This window comes from Corythoichthys intestinalis, chromosome 13, assembly GCF_030265065.1.
Source record: "Corythoichthys intestinalis isolate RoL2023-P3 chromosome 13, ASM3026506v1, whole genome shotgun sequence".
NCBI lineage: Eukaryota > Metazoa > Chordata > Actinopteri > Syngnathiformes > Syngnathidae > Corythoichthys > Corythoichthys intestinalis.
The window spans coordinates 21,651,376-21,671,132 of record NC_080407.1 but is presented as its reverse complement, the minus strand read 5'-3'; the positions used below and the strand labels follow the sequence as shown (position 1 = coordinate 21,671,132).

The following is a 19,757-nucleotide window of genomic DNA, read 5'->3' as shown; positions in this document are numbered from 1 at the left end:
ACTTGTTACCAAATATTAGCGCTGCTGTATGTATATTTTTGACCCAGCAGATTTGATCGCTTTTTTCTGCTCACCCATAATAAAGTCATAAAAGAACCAAACTTCATGTTTTTTGTGACAAAGAAGTATCTGTTCCAATCACTCTATCAGTGAAAAATCAGAGTTGTAGAAATAACTGGAAACTCAAGAGAGCCATGACATTATGTTCTTCACAAGTGTATGTAAACTTTTGACCACAACTGTATAATGGCACAGAACAACCTCCCAGTTCCTGTGGATGGATATAAGGCCATGGACAATTACCTCTACTTGAGAGAGGAGCTCATCACACGTTTAGGGTTTGTTATATAGGTTCTTTAAAATTCATAACATACAGCACCTTTTTAATCCTATTGCTGTGTGACTCCACCTTTATTGATATTCATGTGGATGGTGCAGCACCCAAATTACCTCTGTATTTAAGTTGCATTGAAGTAAGTTCCTTGTTATATTTTGGATCCACCTGAGCATTTTCAAAAGCATCTCAACTGGACGTCCCAAATCCAGAGTGTAAAAATGTTATTCATGTATTAAATCGAATTAATTGGCTCAGTTATTGAAATGCCCCGGTGGATATACAGTGCCTTGCAAAAGTATTCGGCCCCCTTGAACCTTGCAACCTTTCGCCACATTTCAGGCTTCAAACATAAAGATATAAAATTTTAATTTTTTGTCAAGAATCAACAACAAGTGGGACACAATCGTGAAGTGGAACAAAATTTATTGGATAATTTAAACTTTTTTAACAAAAAACTGAAAAGTGGGGCGTGCAATATTATTCGGCCCCCTTGCGTTAATACTTTGTAGCGCCACCTTTTGCTCCAATTACAGCTGCAAGTCGCTTGGGGTATGTTTCTATCAGTTTTGCACATCGAGAGACTGACATTCTTGCCCATTCTTCGTTGCAAAACAGCTCGAGCTCAGTGAGGTTGGATGGAGAGTGTTTGTGAACAGCAGTCTTCAACTCTTTCCACAGATTCTCGATTGGATTCAGGTCTGGACTTTGACTTGGCCATTCTAACACCTGGATACGTTTATTTTTTTAACCATTCCATTGTAGATTTGGCTTTATGTTTTGGATCATTGTCCTGTTGGAAGATAAATCTCCGTCCCAGTCTCAGGTCTTGTGCAGATACCAACAGGTTTTCTTCCAGAATGTTCCTGTATTTGGCTGCATCCATCTTCCCGTCAATTTTAACCATCTTCCCTGTCCCTGCTGAAGAAAAGCAGGCCCAAACCATGATGCTGCCACCACCATGTTTGACAGTGGGGATGGTGTGTTCAGGGTGATGAGCTGTGTTGCTTTTACGCCAAACATATCGTTTTGCATTGTGGCCAAAAAGTTCAATTTTGGTTTCATCTGGCCAGAGCACCTTCTTCCACATGTTTGGTGTGTCTCCCAGGTGGCTTGTGGCAAACTTTAAACGAGACTTTTTATGGATATCTTTGAGAAATGGCTTTCTTCTTGCCACTCTTCCATAAAGGCCAGATTTGTGCAGTGTACGACTGATTGTTGTCCTATGGACAGACTCTCCCACCTCAGCTGTAGATCTCTGCAGTTCATCCAGAGTGATCTCTTGGCTGCATCTCTGATCAGTTTTCTCTTTGTTTGAGAAGAAAGTTTGGAAGGACGGCCGGGTCTTGGTAGATTTGCAGTGGTCTGATGCTCCGTCCATTTCAATATGATGGCTTGCACAGTGCTCCTTGAGATGTTTAAAGCTTGGGAAATCTTTTTGTATCCAAATCCGGCTTTAAACTTCTCCACAACAGTATCTCGGACCTGCCTGGTGTGTTCCTTGGTTTTCATAATGCTCTCTGCACTTTAAACAGAACCCTGAGACTATCACAGAGCAGGTGCATTTATACGGAGACTTGATTACACACAGGTGGATTCTATTTATCATCATCGGTCATTTAGGACAACATTGTCCTAAATGACCTCACTGAACTTCTGGAGTGAGTTTGCTGAACTGAAAGTAAAGGGGCCGAATAATATTTCACGCCCCACTTTTCAGTTTTTTATTTGTTAAAAAAGTTTAAATTATCCAATAAATGTTGTTCCACTTCACGATTGTGTCCCACTTGTTGATTCTTGATAAAAAAAATTAAATTTCATATCTTTATGTTTGAAGCCTGAAATGTGGCGAAAGGTTGCAAGATTCAAGGGGGCCGAATACTTTTGCAAGGCACTGTATTATGTCAAATACGAATACAGCGATTACAAAGGAAACACCACAAACTTTCTTTAAATAAAGGGCTACTTACGTTTGATCATTGATAAGCATATAAAAAGCTCTCCTCGTGCACATTAGCTGCACGTTAGCTGCACAACAACTGCAGCCGCCCCCCTCCGGGGAACGGACTGTAAATAGCTCTCCGACGGGCGGTTTGCTGATCCGCGAAGACAATCGACAACCCAGTCGTCATGTCAAATAATCCGGGCTAGTTATGTGTGATTTTCCGCTTGGAAGACTTTGAAACATCACTCGGTTCGGGTTAGCATGTCGGCTAGCTGTCACGCCTCTTGGTTTGTTTACATTCTCCGAAGCCGGGTAAAGGAAATGACATATGTCCGATTTAGGTGTCATAAAATATCGTTCGGGAGGTGCGACAGTAAAGGTGAAGTCGACAGTTTTGACCATTATGGAGTAATTTTGGCATGTCGTCCTGGATAAGTGCATTTTTATCATTTCATATTCCATTCAGCACAAGACTTATTTGTCATAGCCATGCCATTTATTTAGCAATTGGGGAAAATACTTGGATAAAAAGAATATCCTGTAAAAATATTGAAGAGACAGAAACAATGACATTTTGCAGCTCTCTTCCTCGCGTTTTCTTCGTTGTGATTAGTTCCCCCTCGACGGGCTGACTGGTCCTTCTCAAGCCATTTATTTAGCTATTGGGGAAAATACTTGGATAAAAAGAATATCCTGTAAAAATATTGGAGAGACTGAAACAATGACATTTTGCGGCTCTCTTCGTCGCGTTTTCCTCGTTCTGAATCATTCCCCCACAATGGGCTGAATAGTAAAACCGATGAGCCCATTCACCCGCTGACGTAATCCACCTGTTGGGTACGCTCCAGCCCTATAATGGTAGGCGTGGCTAACCGGCAGATTAAAAGACTAATTTCTCGTCATCTGCGCTTTGCTAAATTGTTGTATATAGTCGAATCGTCTCAAAATATGATTTTAAATCACATAATTATGCTATTTAAGACTTTTTTTTCCTCCTGTTGTATGCTCTTTAATCCTGTCTTTCGAGTGAATCCTTGACCACAAACTCAGCGAGAAAAAGGTTTTTCTCCAGTGTGGGTACTTGTGTGTCGTTTTAAGTTGCACTTGCAGCTGAATCTTTGACCACAAACTGAGCAGGAAAAAGGTTTTTCGCCAGTGTGGGTTCTTGTGTGGATTTTTAAGTTGCTCTTGCAACTGAATCTTTGATCACAAACGGAGCAGGAATAAGGTTTTTCGCCAGTGTGGGTTCTTGTGTGTTCTACCAAGGTGCTCTTGCATCTGAATCTTTGACCACAAACTGAGCAGGAAAAAGGTTTTTCGCCAGTGTGGGTTCTTGTGTGTTGCTTCCAGGTGCTCTTGTAACTGAATCTTTGACCGCAAACTGAGCAGGAAAAAGGTTTTTCGCCAGTGTGGGTTCTTGTGTGTCGTTTTAAGTTGCTCTTGCGCCTGAATCTTTGACCACAAACTGAGCAGGAAAAGGGTTTTTTGTCAGTGTGGGTTCTTTTGTGTCTTTTTAAGGTTCCTTTTTCAGCAAATGCTTGACCACAAACTGAGCAGGAAAAAGGCTTTTTACCAGTGTGGTTCCTCATATGCTTCCGACAAGAATACTTATTAGCAAAGGTTTTCCCACACTGAGAGCATTTGCAGAGTTTGTCGTCACCGTTAGATGTCTTATTGCCATCATCATTGTAAGGTGAGTGTGACGTGGCGCCATTTCTGTCTGACGGAGCGATGAAAATGTCTGCTTGCAGTCCTTCTGTTGAGTTGCTGCTGCTGCCGCTTGGAGGCTCCGCCCCTGTGCCGGCTTCACTCGGACCATCTTCATTCTTCAAGAGCTCACCAGTTAACCTGGTGATATGTTCCTCCTCTTTAACGCATGGCACCTCCTCCTCCTCCTTTTTGATTGGAAGCTGCTTCTGTTGACAGGGCTTTGGCTCCTCCTCTTTGATTTGGGGGAGCTCAACATCCTCCTTCACGCCAGGAGATTCTGGCTGCTGCCGCTCAGCACTACGGTATTTTTGGTATTTTCTGAAACCTGCAAGACACAAGGAAACCATTGATATATTTTATGGACTACCACTGCGTCTTTCCTTTTTGCAAAACATGGAGAAGACGAGTACAGTGGTCTCTTGCGGTTTCGTGGATTACGTACATGGTGCGGTTTTGAAAAGTATCCACAAAAAAATGGTGGGAAAAATATGCGTTGTCATTTTGAGCCGTTAGAAACATTGTTTTGCGTGTAGATGCGTCCGAAAAATTCGGCGCCAAAAAACTATCGGCCAAAAATAGCTAAAAATGCAATTTCGGTTGAAATGTTTTGAAGACCAAAAGTTCACCATCAAACTGTATGAAGAACTTCAGTCCTCTTGTGATGAGGTCATTAAAACACGGCTTATGGAAGCTTTGTACTCGTATTTACACATTTGTGTACGTATATAAAAAATTTGTTCTCATATTTACGCATTTGTGTTCATATTTAAACATTTGTATCTGTAACCACCAAATTCTGACGTTGGATTTTTTTTTAACTTTCTTTTCGACGACTAGGAATCTTGTCTGTGGACTATTTAAAGTTTACGGCTACGAATCAAAAGCGTTGAACGCCGTCATGTTCGTCTCGGGGAAAACTAATCAATCCTTTAACGGCGCTTGCGCCGAAACAGCAAAACTGGCTGATTGCAGTGAAGTGTGCGGAGCTGTCAGTTGGAAGCAATGAATCACTGATAAAGTCAATAACGTGTTTGTCCAATATTTATTGGTTGAATATAAGCATTTCATTATGATTAAATGTTTTCTATAGTCACTGCGTATGTCTGTGTACTTGTTAGAGCCATACAACGTGTTTACAAATAAAAATACAACTAAAATGTGCATTTTATGTAATTTCAACACTTTTAAAGTGCATGTGACATGAAAAAGCGTGTTTATTTCATAATACACGTGGTATTTTATGCTCCTGAATGATATGGACCGCTTGGATGTGTGTGGAAGCGCTCGCTATATTTATTTAGTTTTTATAATCCCGCGCCATTAAAATGAGTGACTTCCGGCTTCGGTCTTGCATTGAGTAGGAGGACGCTGTGACGTGCACGGGTGAAGGCGTCCTCTTCACTAAACAGCCGTACTGTTGTGTATGAGGACTAAGGATTCAGCTGATTTTGCAGATTAATACGTTTATTTTTCGCATCACGCCAGCTAAACGGCTGCAGAAAAATCTTGCTTTATGAGGGAGACGCGTGTGTGCCTTTTTGGAGTTTCAAAAGGTTCCCATTCACCATGGATATTTGCAAAAACAAGCCCTACTACTGTGGGACCATTGGATTTACGAGGAAGTGAGGAAACATCTTCTTTTGTATTATGTCAAATACGAATACAGCGATTACAAAGGAAACACTACAAACTTTCTTTAAATAACGGACTACTTACGTTTGATCATTGATAGGCATATAAAAAGCTCTCCTCATGCACATTAGCTGAACGTTAGCTGCACAACAACTGCAGCCGCCCTCCTCCGGGGAACGAACTGTAAATAGCTCTCCGCTGGGCGGTTTGCCGATCCGCGAAGACAATCGACAACCCAGTCGTCATGTCAAATAATCCGGGCTAGTTATGTCTGATTTTTCGCTTGGAAGACTTTGAAACATCACTCGGTTCGGGTTAGCATGTCGGCTAGCTGTCACGCCTCTTGGTTTGTTTACATTTTCCGAAGCCGGGGAAGGGAAATGACATATTTCTGATTTAGGTGTATGTATGTAAATATCGTTCGGGAGGTGGGACAGTAAAGGCGAAGTCGACAGTTTTGACCATTATGGACAGGGGTGCACATAATTTTTTTGCCCAGGTTCTCAGAGGAGGACCTGGAGATGTGACTTGGTCCTCATTGAGCTTGAGAGCCGACCCGCCTGACGCGATAAATTTATGACAAGCTTTACTTAGAGCCAATTAACTTTAATTAATTATATTAACAATTAATGCTTGATTAACATCAACTGGCACAACAAAATTGCCATTACTTTGAAGTGAAATGTAAAGAAATAAAAAGCACCAATTCAAAATAAAGGGCATTATGTGGCTCCCACATTAACTCCAAGCCTTTTTAAAAGTGGGATGTCCTCCTCATAAGACCTCATTGAACGTGCATGTTTAGCTTTGTAAAATGCGAGCAAAAACACGTTTGTCAGTGCATGTCGCTGTTCATTACCTTTATTCCGCCACTTGTCTATAGGGCGAGCGGGGTCCTGTTTGACATCGATAGTTTGCTTAATTGCCACATGCTCTCTGTTTTTTTCGTGCTTTTCAAAGTTTGGATGGCTGAAATTCTTTGACCCTACATAAAATGCGCTGCTCTTATCGGCGACATTGGGATTCTCACGGCACATTTTGTACCGCATTTCCGTGCGAGCATCATTTGCTTCTAGCCATGGTACATCCTGTAGCCACTTTTCAGCAAAAGTCCTTTTTTTCGGTAGCTCCGGTGACGTCTCTGTCGTCTGTCTGTCTTTTGACAGGGGTGGGTGAACACGGAAGTAATTACTCAGTGTGGCCTGCCTCTTTGACATTTTGAGAAGTTATTTTCTCGTGTCCGCCGCAAATACGGTGGTCAGCCATCGGTACGCAAAAGCGTATGGAAGTCGTTGAGGGCCAGCGCGTTTGTCTACGTCCGGTACGCATGCGCGCATGCGGACCACTTATGTGCACCCCTGATTATGGAGTAATTTTGCCATGTCGTCCTGAATAAGTGCATTTTAATTATTTCATATTCCATTTAGCACAAGACTTATTTGTCATGACCATGCCATATATTTAGCAATTGGGGAAAATACTTGGATAAAAAGAATATCCAGTAAAAATATTGAAGTTAAGAGACAGAAACAATGACATTTTGCAGCTCTCTTCGTCGCGTTTTCTTCGTTGTGAATAGTTCCTTCCCCCTTGACGGGCTGACTGGTCCTTCTCAAGCCATTTATTTAGCTATTGGGGAAAAATACTTGGATAAAAAGAATATCCTGTAAAAATATTGGAGTAGACTTCCGGCGGTTCGTGTAGCACGCAGAAATGTGTGCTCTGCTGATTAATAAACCTACCGAACGGCAAATGAAAAATACTCAGCTCTAAATATGCCCAACAACACCATCAAGAGTGACGCTAACGACAGACTCTCCAGATCAGAGGTTGCGCTAGACATTTTCGTTGTCTGTCATTTTGACTGACAGGGTCATAAAAATCCGGTCATAGTCTATTTTTACCCGTCACTTAAATTTTTTAAATGATAATGATGACATATTCAATAGTATTTAGTTTTCATTCATTTTTAATTAATATTGTAACACTTGCTTGGCGGCGAAAAATTAGACACGGAAGTCGTGGTATTTTTCTCCCTTTTTACTCTGCTTACCAACAACTCCGCCCCCAAAGAAAAAGAGTAGGGCTGTCAAAATTATCGCGTTAACGGGCGTTAATTAATTTTTAAAATTAATCACGTTAAAATATTTGACGCAATTAACGCACTAGGCCCGCTCAGACAGATTTAAATGTCAGTACAGTGAAAGGCCAACTTGTTAATTGTGTTTTATGGAGTTTTTCCGCCCTCTGCTGGCGCTTGGGTGTGACTTGCATATGTTATGTGGCGTAATGTCGCCCTCTGTTGGCGATTCAGTGCAGCTGATTATTTGGGTTTCGGCGCGCTTTTCTGACGTAATTATATGTCGACGCGAACTCACACTAATAGACAGTGCTATTCAGACCAGCTAACGTCCGCATCCAGTATTCAGTGGCAGTTCTCATAGCCCCATCACACTGTTTGTGTCTAATACATGCATCGCTTGTGAGTTATATTCCTCCTTTGTTTATATTCATGAGTATTAGATAGTTATTGATGATGTGTATTTGAATTTGTTCACATATATGGTGAAATGCAGTTACATTGTTAGACGCTTGTGAGCTAATTGGCTAGTGCTACTGCTCAAATGGACACGTGTGTGTACATTTTATGTTATTTTGTGATTTATGCAAGTCATTGACACATTGCCTTGTTATTTTCAGTTTTACAAAAATACAAGAAACGTGCTCCTGTCAAAAAGAGATGACTTCAGTAAAACCCATGCAACTTTGACACACCGTCTGATTTCTTTTTGGAACTTATGTTCGCAGTCTGTCAATTTGTGTACTCACACACATTGAGGACAGAATAGGGCTACTAGTTTATTTTTTGATTGAAAATTTTACAAATTTTATTAAAACGAAAACATTAAGAGGCGTTTTAATATAACATTTCTATAACTTGTACTAATATTCATCTTTTAAGAACTACAAGTCTTTCTATCCATGGATCACTTTAACAGAATATTAATAATGTTAATGTCATCTTGTTGATTCATTGTTATAATAAACACAGTCCTTATGTACCGTATGTTGAATGTATATATCCATCTTATCTTATCTTTCCATTCCAACAATAATTTACAGAAAAATATGGCATATTTTATAGATGGTTTGAATTGCGATTAATTGCGATTAATTACGATTAATTAATTTTTAAGCTGTAATTAACTCGATTAAAAATTTTAATCGTTTGACAGCCCTAAAAAAGAGGCAACGATATAGACCCCAATCACCAACGTCACACAACGATCTTAATTGTGGTTGTCAGCCCAAAATCTTCTAAATATATATTAAATGCATCTTATCAGATATAAAAAGATTACTACATAGTCTGTGGTGATCGTTTGGTGCCCAGATTTCTTGTCGAATTACAGCAGTCCATCTCGCTCTCATCTCGGGTCTCTCAGAATACGGTAGAACTTCAAGTCTCTCCGTCTATCTTCTCTGTTACAGCAACCAACTGCCACACACGCCTTCACCATTTTGATTATTAATATTAACGAGCAGAAAAACACGCCGTAATAGGAGGCATGTACGTAGCGGTAATGTGTAAATATGACGAGCTGACACACAATATGGCGGCTCCGGTCAGGGGGGCGGAATTGTGACGTCATGTGATTGGGTGATTGGATGACGCGCTGGCACACCGGGTGCACCAATAAGAACCTCGCGTTGATGTGTCAATCACGGTGCCGCCGCCAGACCCCGGTGACGCTACAATATTCTGACAGAAGAGCCAACGACGTCATGCATTAAGAGAGACCATAGCTAATATGCTGACTCGCCACCCTGTGGTCTGGGGTGTGAATTGCAACCTGTCAAAATGACGGACGGATTTCAGTTTTTTCCGTCACCGTTTTAAAAAACCGGTCAACGACGGAAAATATCCGGTTAACGCGACCCCTGCTCCAGATACCAATTTCGAAATAAGGACGGAGAGGAAAAATTGCCGGAGAAAATGGATGCTAACAAGACTGCCAGGTCGGTGGAGGCTAATGCGAGTCAGCATGTTGCATCTACGGCTAAAAGCACAGATGAAATGTTGCAAACAATTCTTCAATCAAACCAAGAAGTACGCGAAGACATCTCACAAATGCGGATGGAGGTTAAGGAACTCAAAGGACACACCAATGAATCATTTATTCGACTTGAAACTTCAATCGGAGGCCTGAGAGCTCAACTAACTCAGCTGGAAAAGAGGGTGGTCGACGCGGAAGATCGTATAACCACCGCCAAGGAAAACATCGATGCTCATGGCAAAGCAATCGGCTTCCTCTTGCAACGTGAGAGGGAACTAATGGAACGATTTGAAGACCTTCAGAATCGAGTGAGGCGGGAGAACATAAGGCTATACCAAGTACCCGAAGGAAGCGAGGGAAAAGATATGGCAACCTTTGTCAAAAAGCTACTACCGAAGGTCCTGACGAGCCTTCCACTAAAAGAAGCCAACATGCCTCTCATGCCGAAACCGAAGGAAAATGACCCTCCTCGCTCCATCGTGATTAAAGTTTCGGATTACACAGTAAAAGAACTGATTTTGCAACATGCCTGGAGACAGCGCATTGTGAAGATGGACGAGAGGCAAATATTCTTTGATAATGATTACTCACCGGAGCTGCAGAGGAAACGCGCTCAAGTCAGATACATTGTGAAACAACTGAAGGAAAAGAATATGAAAGCGAAGTGCCTGTATCCTGCTCGTCTGAGGATGACCGTCGGCTCCAAGGAAAAAACTTTCCAGACGGTGATGAACGCGGTGTCGGAACTGCGTGAACTGAGCATTCAAGTTCGCGTGGACGAGCAGGATAAAGTGGAGAGAGAGCTGGCAAGACACCGCTGGGAGAGACGCAACGCCAAAAGAGGTGGCCGTGGAGCAAACAGGTTCACTGAAGAGGACTGCAGGTTTTTTTTCACCTGACATGTTTCTCCTCTTGAAATGACTGGGCGCACATAACAAGAAGTAAGGCTGTTGGATTTTACTTCATTTTCTTTTTGGGATTGTTATTCACACAGTGAAGCTCAGCTACAGGTTGCTTATACTAGCTATACCTGTATTTAGATAATGTCATTTGTTTTCACGTTTTAATGGTGTTGTTTAAATACATAGGGTAGAAATCTTTAATATTTGCTCTAAAATACAAATGGTTTTGAAACTATTGTTTTTTTTTATTACAGCTGCTTTGTTTAGCTGTACATATATTCTAAGTGTTAAAATTTTGCTACTAATTGATGCCGAGTTCATGGTGTAATATTATACTATCACTAAGCCATTCGGGGGTGTAATATCAGCAAAGATTGATTTAAAACTATGAGTGGTTCGCACTCAGGCGCTACTAGGCACTGGCAGTCTATTAGAATGACTGCTTCACATTGTGACATTAACCCGGAGGTACTCCGCCACCCTCCGCCCGATACCACACGGGAACTGGTTATCTTTGGAAGGAAGCCAGTTGAGGACTTGGAAGCCAAGATCGCCGTTTTTGTTGTCTTACTTTGTTATTTTTTAAAATTATCAGTATTCTACGTTCTGTTTAATGATAAAGTCCCATCAGTCGTCAAGGAGTTAAGTGAACAAATAAGAGAGTGCATTTCATTCACCTTAAGCCTATGACAGTAAGGACTAAGAATATTGCACCACGTAGGGTTTGAACATAGTCATTTATACTACAAAGGGGCTGGGAAATCCAATTAAGAGAAAGAACATTTTTGCACAACTTAAAGCATTGCAATGTTCAATTGCGATGCTACAAGAAATGCACGTATCTGAAAAGTAACATTTGAAATTAAAAAGAGAATGGGTGGAACAAGTATATAGTGCATCGCATGAAGGCGGGAGAAAAAGACGGGTTGCAATCTTAGTGAAAAGCAATGTCTTTTTTAATTGCGAAAAAGAACTAAGAGAAAAGGAAGGTAGATACATTATGATAACTGGCACAATTGGTGCAGACACGTTTACATTTTTAAACGTGTATGCACCAAACGATGACTGTCCTACCTTCTTTAAAACCATAGCTTCCAAATTGGCAGAGGAAGGTAAGGGAACTATTGTAGTTGGAGGGGACTTTAATTGTGTCTTAGATTCCAACCTGGACAGATTGCTAGGTGGAATGGGAACCCAGACCAGAAAGTCAGTTCCAGTTTTGGGATTGATGGTTTGACTCGGCTTAATTGATGCGTGGAGGTACCATCATCCGAGAGAGAGAGATTTCACTTACAGATCCCAGGTACATGGGAGCTACTCCAGATTGGATGTTTCTTATTTCGAAGGTTGATATACATAGAGTAATAAAAATTAACCGGCGGAAACCCTCAACACGATGAAAAAAGGGCTGCAAGTCAGTCACCACGCAGTTTCCCAAAATCAAGAGAGAGTGGGTGGAGTCATATGATGACCCAAGTGACTGAAGAGATCCTATGAGGCCTGTCAGATGCTGAATTCCTTCCATCTGCGACATCAGATGACGATGACAGGAGAAATCTATGTAGCAAATTTTGATGAAATGAAATCATAAACTAGTCATAAATACAGTACACATTTTTAAAAGAAAAATCTAGTTACCTTCATATTTTAATAATAATGATTTATCTTTGTATAGAGAACACTTAATGCTACGGAAAAGAGTAAATACATATTTCCTACTGCCATGATCATTTTTCAATATTGCGCTAGTCCGTTGCTATCCTAACTTTGTGTTGCTTACTAAATTTATGTTTTGATGTGTGCCTTTGTTTGCTTGGTATAACTTAACTTTGTAGTGTCACAATCTGACAGCGAAAGCTGATGCCGATTCAACATAAATTTGGTATCACTTATTATTGTGGCCTATTGAATATTGTTTCAGAATGTAATATAATTACATTATATACCAATAGAATACATTAAACAGTCAACAAAATATGTCAATGTTGTTTACAATTTATAGTTTTTTTTTTTTTTTTTAATGTAATTCATGCCCCTCTCAGTGCTTCAGCCTCCTCAAGTTTGGCTCTCACGTCTGGGATCTCCTGATGACACAGGCATACTCTTGGAAGGGTAATTACTTGACGGTTCACTGCAACACCTGGGAAAAAAATCGTTTTGTCATTTATTTTGAAAAATCAAAAACATAGGTCATTTATTTAGCCACATTTGGGCTAGCTTTAGCATCTTTAGATGGGTAGGAGCTATCCCATAACCTAATATTCAGTTTTAGCTATGTGGAGAGCATGGAAAATATATACAACCATGTAATCGCATTCTCTCAAATAGAAAAATCACGATGCTGGACTTAAGCTTACCACTCTCCCGTTCGTGAAGTGTCAAGCTGTCAATTGGCGTCATGACGACATCTGTGTCAAGTAAATCGTCATCATCTGACGCCTCAGGTTTAAACATGTAGGGATTAATTGTAGATCATCTTTCCTGGGAGCCTTTGCCATCGGTAACGTCACGAAAGAGCGATCCTGAATAGTCACCTTTGGTGGAAATATCACTGAAAAAGTTGTTGCTGCTATGCTAGCAGATCAAAGTCATCGTTAACTTTAATAAGGAAGTGCCGCAGTGACTGAGAGGAACAAAGGACTGGGAGAGGGAGGGTGTGAGGCTGTACGCAGAGCAGAAAGCAAGGCGTATGTGGATTAAAAAAAAAACTATCGTACGTGCTTGTGATACACACGCGCACGTCGCGATAGCGATGTTTAAACGATATATCGTTCAGGCTTACCCTAGCGGCAAGGAGTAACATTACAATTAATAACACTAATCAGGAATATGGCTCTTACAAGAGCCTTCCTGAGAAGTCTACTGCTTTAAGATGGCGGCTGTTTACCAACGCCGGCGAGTCTCATTTCGCATCTAGTTCTACATACATGTGATATCTATTGTAGCATTATGTGGACGTAGTTTGCAGCAACGTGGGCGAAGTTTGTAGCAACTGGGTGTTGGTTGCAGCGGCTGTCGCCGGTTGTTTATCTAGCGGCTTGACTTGAGTTGGATGTTTACTCTCGGTCCATTCCTTATTGCATCCCGAAAACCGCGCTGACTGTGTTTTAGTTCCACTTTACTTGGAATATTTAAATAATCGGAATATGGATATTTGTAAATCGTTCAGCGGCTGAATTGCGAGTATTCTAAGAACCGGAAATTTCACACACCTTTGTCACACCTCTATGAGTAAATCAGGCTCCCCCCAGAATTCATAAATCTAAATTCAAGACTTTTAAGACCTTTTTTAATGCCATTTCAACTGAAAATTAATACTTTTCTTGCACCCATTATTTAGATCATATTGAATCATATTAAATAAATAAAGCACTGAACATCAAATTTAACCTCAATTACTAAATGTGTTTGACAAAAGAATGCACATATATTGAAGATACAATTAAAACACATTTAAAGTAACATTATAAAGTCTGTCAGAATTTTTTTAAACGCACACAATAATTATGGACAAAAAGAGGAGGAGGACAGGACTCAGACCGCATTTTCTGTAACAGGCTAGCCGCTAGTGTACCTGCCAAGACCCCAGTGAACATGGCTAACTCTTGAGTTAAAACGGCGAAATTCACATTCATTCGAAAGGCAAACCGAAATGTTTGAGCAGGTCCACTGCCTTCGCATGACCCATAAACTGCAACCTAAAGTTTCTGGATGTAACTTGAGCCCCTATCACATACTCCAAAACAACGGGAATATCACGGGACTTAACCGTGCAGCAGTTGTGTGTGAAAACAATTTCCCGTGTCCACTGACATGGGAAGCAGTGTGCGGGAAAGCAGGCGTTAAATTCCCGGGTCACAGCAGATGGCTGATGACTTAAATATCATAGCGGCGGCCGATGTAACTTCCTCCCTCTTCACAGTAAGAGGAAAAGCGGTAAACAAACATCGCAATTATAAACATAGCAAGCTGGAAACAGCTAAATAAAACTGAAAACATGACCAAAATTAAAATGTCAAATATTACGTCGGGCCAGGCCAGGGTTCTTTCTCGCTAACTTTTTGAAATAACTATATATTAACGATGTATGAATGATAAACTAAGGAATACTTGTTATAAAATAAATAATTTGCATAAAAAAAAGAAGGCGCTGTATGGTCATTGTCTGCAGAGCGTGCCTACATGCCCTTTTTAATCTTCCCCTCTGCGAGTCCGCAAAACCGCATCTGTTTATTTATGTTAAATAAACTTTTCCAGCGTTATTTTGTTGTGTAAATAAATTTATAATGATCATAAAAATATGTAGTCTATTTAAGCATTAAGAAAATGTGCGTTTTTTTTCCTGCTAACTGAGAATTCGTTACAAAAGACAGGGTTTTATGCAGACATCGTCACAAATGTTATCACACAAAACACGGATCGGGCTTTAATACCCGCGGACCAGTTCGGTTCGGGCTGGATTTTTTAAGCCCAATTTTACCTCTATCTTAAAGTCTTAATGAGCTTAAATTGGCTGCAGTTACGAAGTCGGGAATGCTCCCTCCGGAAAAAAACACGATTTGACCAACATTATGTTTAACTAACTTTTCCAGCGTTATTTCATTCTGTAAATGCATTTATAATTATCATAAAAATATGTAGACTATTTAAACATTAAGAAAATGTGAGTTTTTTTTCTGCCAACTGAAAATTCGTGAAAAAAGACAGTTACGACATCGGGAACGCTCCCTCTGGAACAAAACGCAATATGACCAACATTGTGACAGCCGATGCTGACCAAAAATGATGTAATATCTGAAACAGATCACCAATGGACTCATTTGATAGTATATGAATGGTGGTCTGTTTTGGTGTTCAGAATCCACAATACTTCTGCCTGCAGGGTTTCCATTCCACCGACAAACGGACGCATTCCCGATGCAGAGATGGGTGGATTCTCCGTTTTGCCGGTTGTGGTGGTTTGGCACGCACGAGTTGCATTTCGATTTGTAGTGCAGTGCATCGTAAAAATTTGATGCGTCATCTTCGTTATGGATTTAAAAAAACTTCGTCACGGATATAATTTTAGTTGCACTGAGATGTTCTTGAAAATTAAGACCACGGTGAAAAGATTCCAGACTTACAACAGCTAATTTAATACTTTTAATACCTTTAATCATGGAAAACTAAATTAAATGCTTTTTTAATACTTTTAATAACCCGCGGGGACCCTGTAAATGTTCCACTTGATTTGGTGTTGTTTGGGTGACCAGATGTTTGCCGTCAGTGTGTTCGACACAGTGTTACGCACTTGTTTGCGCTACTCAGTGTGTCTGTTCTATATTTCAAATTACGCGTAATATATTTACCTTATGTAATTACTTCAAACAAAGCAACTTTGTTTACAGAGAAAGAAATCCTTCTTTCTGCAAACAATAGTCAAGTCTTTGCCGTGGCGCAAACCTTACGTCTGTTCACGAGTCCTTTGCACAGCTACTAAGAAAGCAAATCTACTATATTCGACTGAAAGACATTTTCGTACTGATGAGAAGGTACCATATGTGATTTCTGCCTCATCTAAAGAAAAAAAACAATAGTTGGGATGACCTTTAATGTGAACGGACTCTTTCTCCTTGATGCATGGCAACTCTTCCTCCTCCTTGATGCATAGCGACTCTTCCTCCTCCCCCTTGACGAATGAAGACTCCTGGTGCTCAAGATGGGCTTGGCTGACATATAGATCTGCAAGACCACAAACAAATTTTATTTCTTCATTTGCAAACTTGAGTCCTCAGAATTGTTTTCTGTTGGAGAAAATTCCTCCTTGCCCTTTTTTTTGTTTATTTATGTTTTGTTGTCATCCAATCCAACACAAATAAATTCAAAGTGCTTGACACCACATTAAAATCAGGAAGACATCAACAAAAACAGTCACATAAAATCCATTAAAAAGGAATAAAAGCATAAAAGAGCCCAAGCCATATATTGCCGATGTGAGTAGGGCAGCAAATGAATGGCTTTTACGTTCTGCAATAAATGCCTAAAACACTGCAAAACTTCAGACTCGACACCGTTTCCATTTATGAATGTAATCCACGGAGAGTGAAAATAAATCTGAACAGGGTTCTCAACTCTGACCCATTGACGGCATGACGACAGGAAAATATAATTGAAGACCAAAACATGTCGCAACAATTTGTGATGAAGAACTTATCTTATGTCATTGTAAACAGAGAGGTGCTGGTGTTTTTCTCCTCTAATTTTCTACTCGACGGCTTTGTATGGCGGTCCAGATGAGCAAAAATTAAATAAATGATTAAATGTGTCATTAAAATGCTTCTATTTCAATATTAATTTTTAAAATTTCAATATTTATGTATTTATTTCAATTATTATTTATATATTTCACATTTTATTTATCCTTTTTTATTTTATTTATTTCAGCATTTATTCCAACATATATACTGTATATTTATTTATTTCAACATTTATTTATTTCACTTTCTATTTATTTCATTCTTGCACTCTTACTCCCCCTGTGCAGCATGAAATTATTTTAGCTTTTATTTCACCTTCACCACCTGGCAGCGGTTGCTGAGGTTCTGCACGAGCTCTCTGGGGATTTATTAGATTTAGCAGAACACGTGGACGCAGAACATTCGGACCCTGAGCATGTGGCTTACAAAGAAGGAATATAATGTATTACTGCGATCAGGCTAGCCTTCACAATGGTACTCATTTTTGGAAAGAAGGAGAAATAGCTTGACTCGATCAACTCAAAGCTTGTCCATCGAGTTTGATGAGCCAATGACGGATAAAATTATTTCATGCAGTTACAAGGGGAACGAGAATGCAAGAATGAAGTAAATGAAAAAAATATTGAATACAAATTGAAATAAATGTTGAAAAAAACTACTAATCTAACCAGTGATTTGTGTATGTCGCCCTCTAGTAGTTGGCTGCCATTACAGGGGTGTTTTCACGCCGATAGACCCCAATCACCAACGTCACACAATCACTTGATCAAATTCAAGATGTTTATTTCTTCCACCATCATTATTTTTTGAATAATATTTAGCTGGTACCAAGTGAAAGAAGCTGGCCTCGTCTACAGATCATCAGTTAAACAGGGGTGTCCAAACTTGTTGCAAAGGGGGCCAGATTTGGTGTGGTAAAAATGTGGGGGCTTGGCTGATTTACGTAGAACAATATATTTAAACAAATTTTAGAAAGCCCTTCTATGTGTCACATTTGCTTTATTATTATTTTTCTTAATTCATAATTTCAACAATCTCGCCTTTGTGGCGTTCTCTTTCGACACTCGGGCTCTTGCGAAATATTGCTGCTGTGAAATTAAACTAGCTTTGAGTTGCATTAATTTGTCACTGCGTATTTTCCCTGTAATCTTGTCGTACATATCAGCGTGTCTTGTTTGGTAATATCGCCTCACATCGAACTCTTTAAAAACAGCGACTGTCTCTTTGCAAATGAGGCAGACACAGTTGTTGCGTATTTTATTGAAGAAATAGTCCAGTATCTGCTTATCCTTGACGTGTCGGCCATCATTTTTTTTTTTTTTTTAATTGATTGATTGTCGCCATTTTAGAAAATTGGAAGTAAAGTGTCACACGGGGTAATGTTGCTTAGAGTGCTGCTCTTAAAGTTTTTCAAACTTTCATGAGAATAGGCTGAGTTTCTGTGGACAAGATAGTTGTAGATATCAGGGTAGCAGATGTCAGGCAGAGACGGTGAAGACAGCGGGTCGAAAAATATCGATTTCGGCATCAAATATGGATCTGGTGAATGGATCGACCGAAGCTTTTCCACATAACGCCTTTTATGCAACACATCCAATGAGTTTTCAGCATCTGAAAGCACTGGGGCTTCCATGAATTGCACTATCAATTGCAGGATAAATTGAGACCATTGACAATATGGACACACAATGACGGAAAATATGGCGGCACAATACTGCGACACGTCATTGTGCGATGTTGGGGATTGGGGTCTATTGCCGATTTCCCTAATGAAAGAGACGTCAAATAAAAAATAAATAAATAAATCCAGGAAAATCAAGTGTTCCCAGGCAGAATGAAACTTTGGAATTAGATCTTTTTTATGGTTCTTATTGGGGAAAAACAAATGTTGTTCATAAAAAATTCTGATTTGTCATGAAATCAAACAATTTTGCCGCGGCACGACCTGGTGGGGCAGACCGCCTCCGATGCAGCCCACCACTAGCACCACAGCTTAAAAAAAATGAGGGGAAACCCTGCAATGCAAACAGTAACGTTAGCTGCTCTTGGCTGTGTGCTGCGGGCGACGACGTCTTTGGACGGCTTTTTTTTATGAGGAAAGAGCCAAAAGAGGAGCCTACAACAGACTCCATTCTGCATAATATATGGCTAAAAGCTGGCAAACGAGGCAACAAAACCGAATGCACGGAGAGTATCATACCTCGTGGCAACATGCCTCCGACCAAGTCAAGTTTTAGGAAAGGCCGCTGTTAAAAAAAGGTTGATTCTGTATGAAGAGCTACATTTCCCCTGAACTTAATGTTCGTTTTCAGCCCCTTCGTGTTTATTTTATATTTACTGTCATTTTCTGCCACACATTGCAGGTCCAGGAATATAAGGCCCACATCACACTGGTCCGGCGCGCAAAAAGCTTGGGGAACATCGGTGCACAGTAAACGTATCATCGAAAGTGAACCAACCTTCGAGTCTGCGAAGAACAACTTTTGAGTGCATTATTTTGCACATAGTCGAGTCTTGGTGATGTGGGGGCTCCTCTTTTACTCCACAAAGTCCCTCCTGGAACTTTTCTGCAGCCGGTTTAGTTCTTGCGAACATACTCCCCACTTGATTTCAGAACGCTTGACGACGTGCCTTGTAGCTTTGTTTGCGGTTGGCCAGCTAGGCTAGGCTGAAGTCGGCGTCTAGGCGACAAAACTTCTTCTTCTTCTTTCTGTTTATTGGCAGTTTACCCCTCGGTGCCGTGGGGCATTACCGCCACCTACTGGACCGACGGTTCAGCACGAGATCAGGCAGTTACAGACTAAAAGTAATCCCTCCTGACAACCAGTGAAACACATCAGAGTGTAGACCAGTATGTCCAAATTCCGGCCCGCGGGCCAAATGCGGCCCGTGGTCAAATTTCATCCAGCCCGCAGCCTCTGTCATAAAACCCATGACGTC

The 19,757-nt window shown here is 40.5% G+C and overlaps 1 protein-coding gene across 1 annotated transcript; it reads right to left on the bottom strand.

Annotated features, from left to right (window-relative positions):
- Window positions 1-2,213: 2,213 nt before the first annotated feature.
- Window positions 2,214-19,481, bottom strand: LOC130928080 (zinc finger protein 771-like). The gene is made up of 3 exons (XM_057854308.1): window positions 19,277-19,481; window positions 16,168-16,302; window positions 2,214-4,314 (listed from the first exon to the last, which is right to left on the bottom strand). Exons 1-3 carry the CDS (start codon window positions 19,410-19,412, stop codon window positions 3,326-3,328), a joined length of 1,260 nt encoding a protein of 419 aa, XP_057710291.1. The 5' UTR covers window positions 19,413-19,481; the 3' UTR covers window positions 2,214-3,325.
- Between the last annotated feature and the right edge of the window lie 276 nt (window positions 19,482-19,757).

Excerpts from the sequence above, each read along its gene's own strand:
- LOC130928080 (XM_057854308.1), bottom strand. The coding sequence starts at position 19,412 with ATGTTCGCAAGAACTAAACCGGCTGCAGAAAAGTTCCAGGAGGGACTT. Across the intron at positions 16,303-19,276 it reads TGTTCTTCGCAGACTCGAAG|ATCTATATGTCAGCCAAGCC; the intron begins GTTGGTTCACTT and ends GTGGTCTTGCAG. Across the intron at positions 4,315-16,167 it reads AGAGTCCGTTCACATTAAAG|GTTTCAGAAAATACCAAAAA; the intron begins GTCATCCCAACT and ends TGTGTCTTGCAG.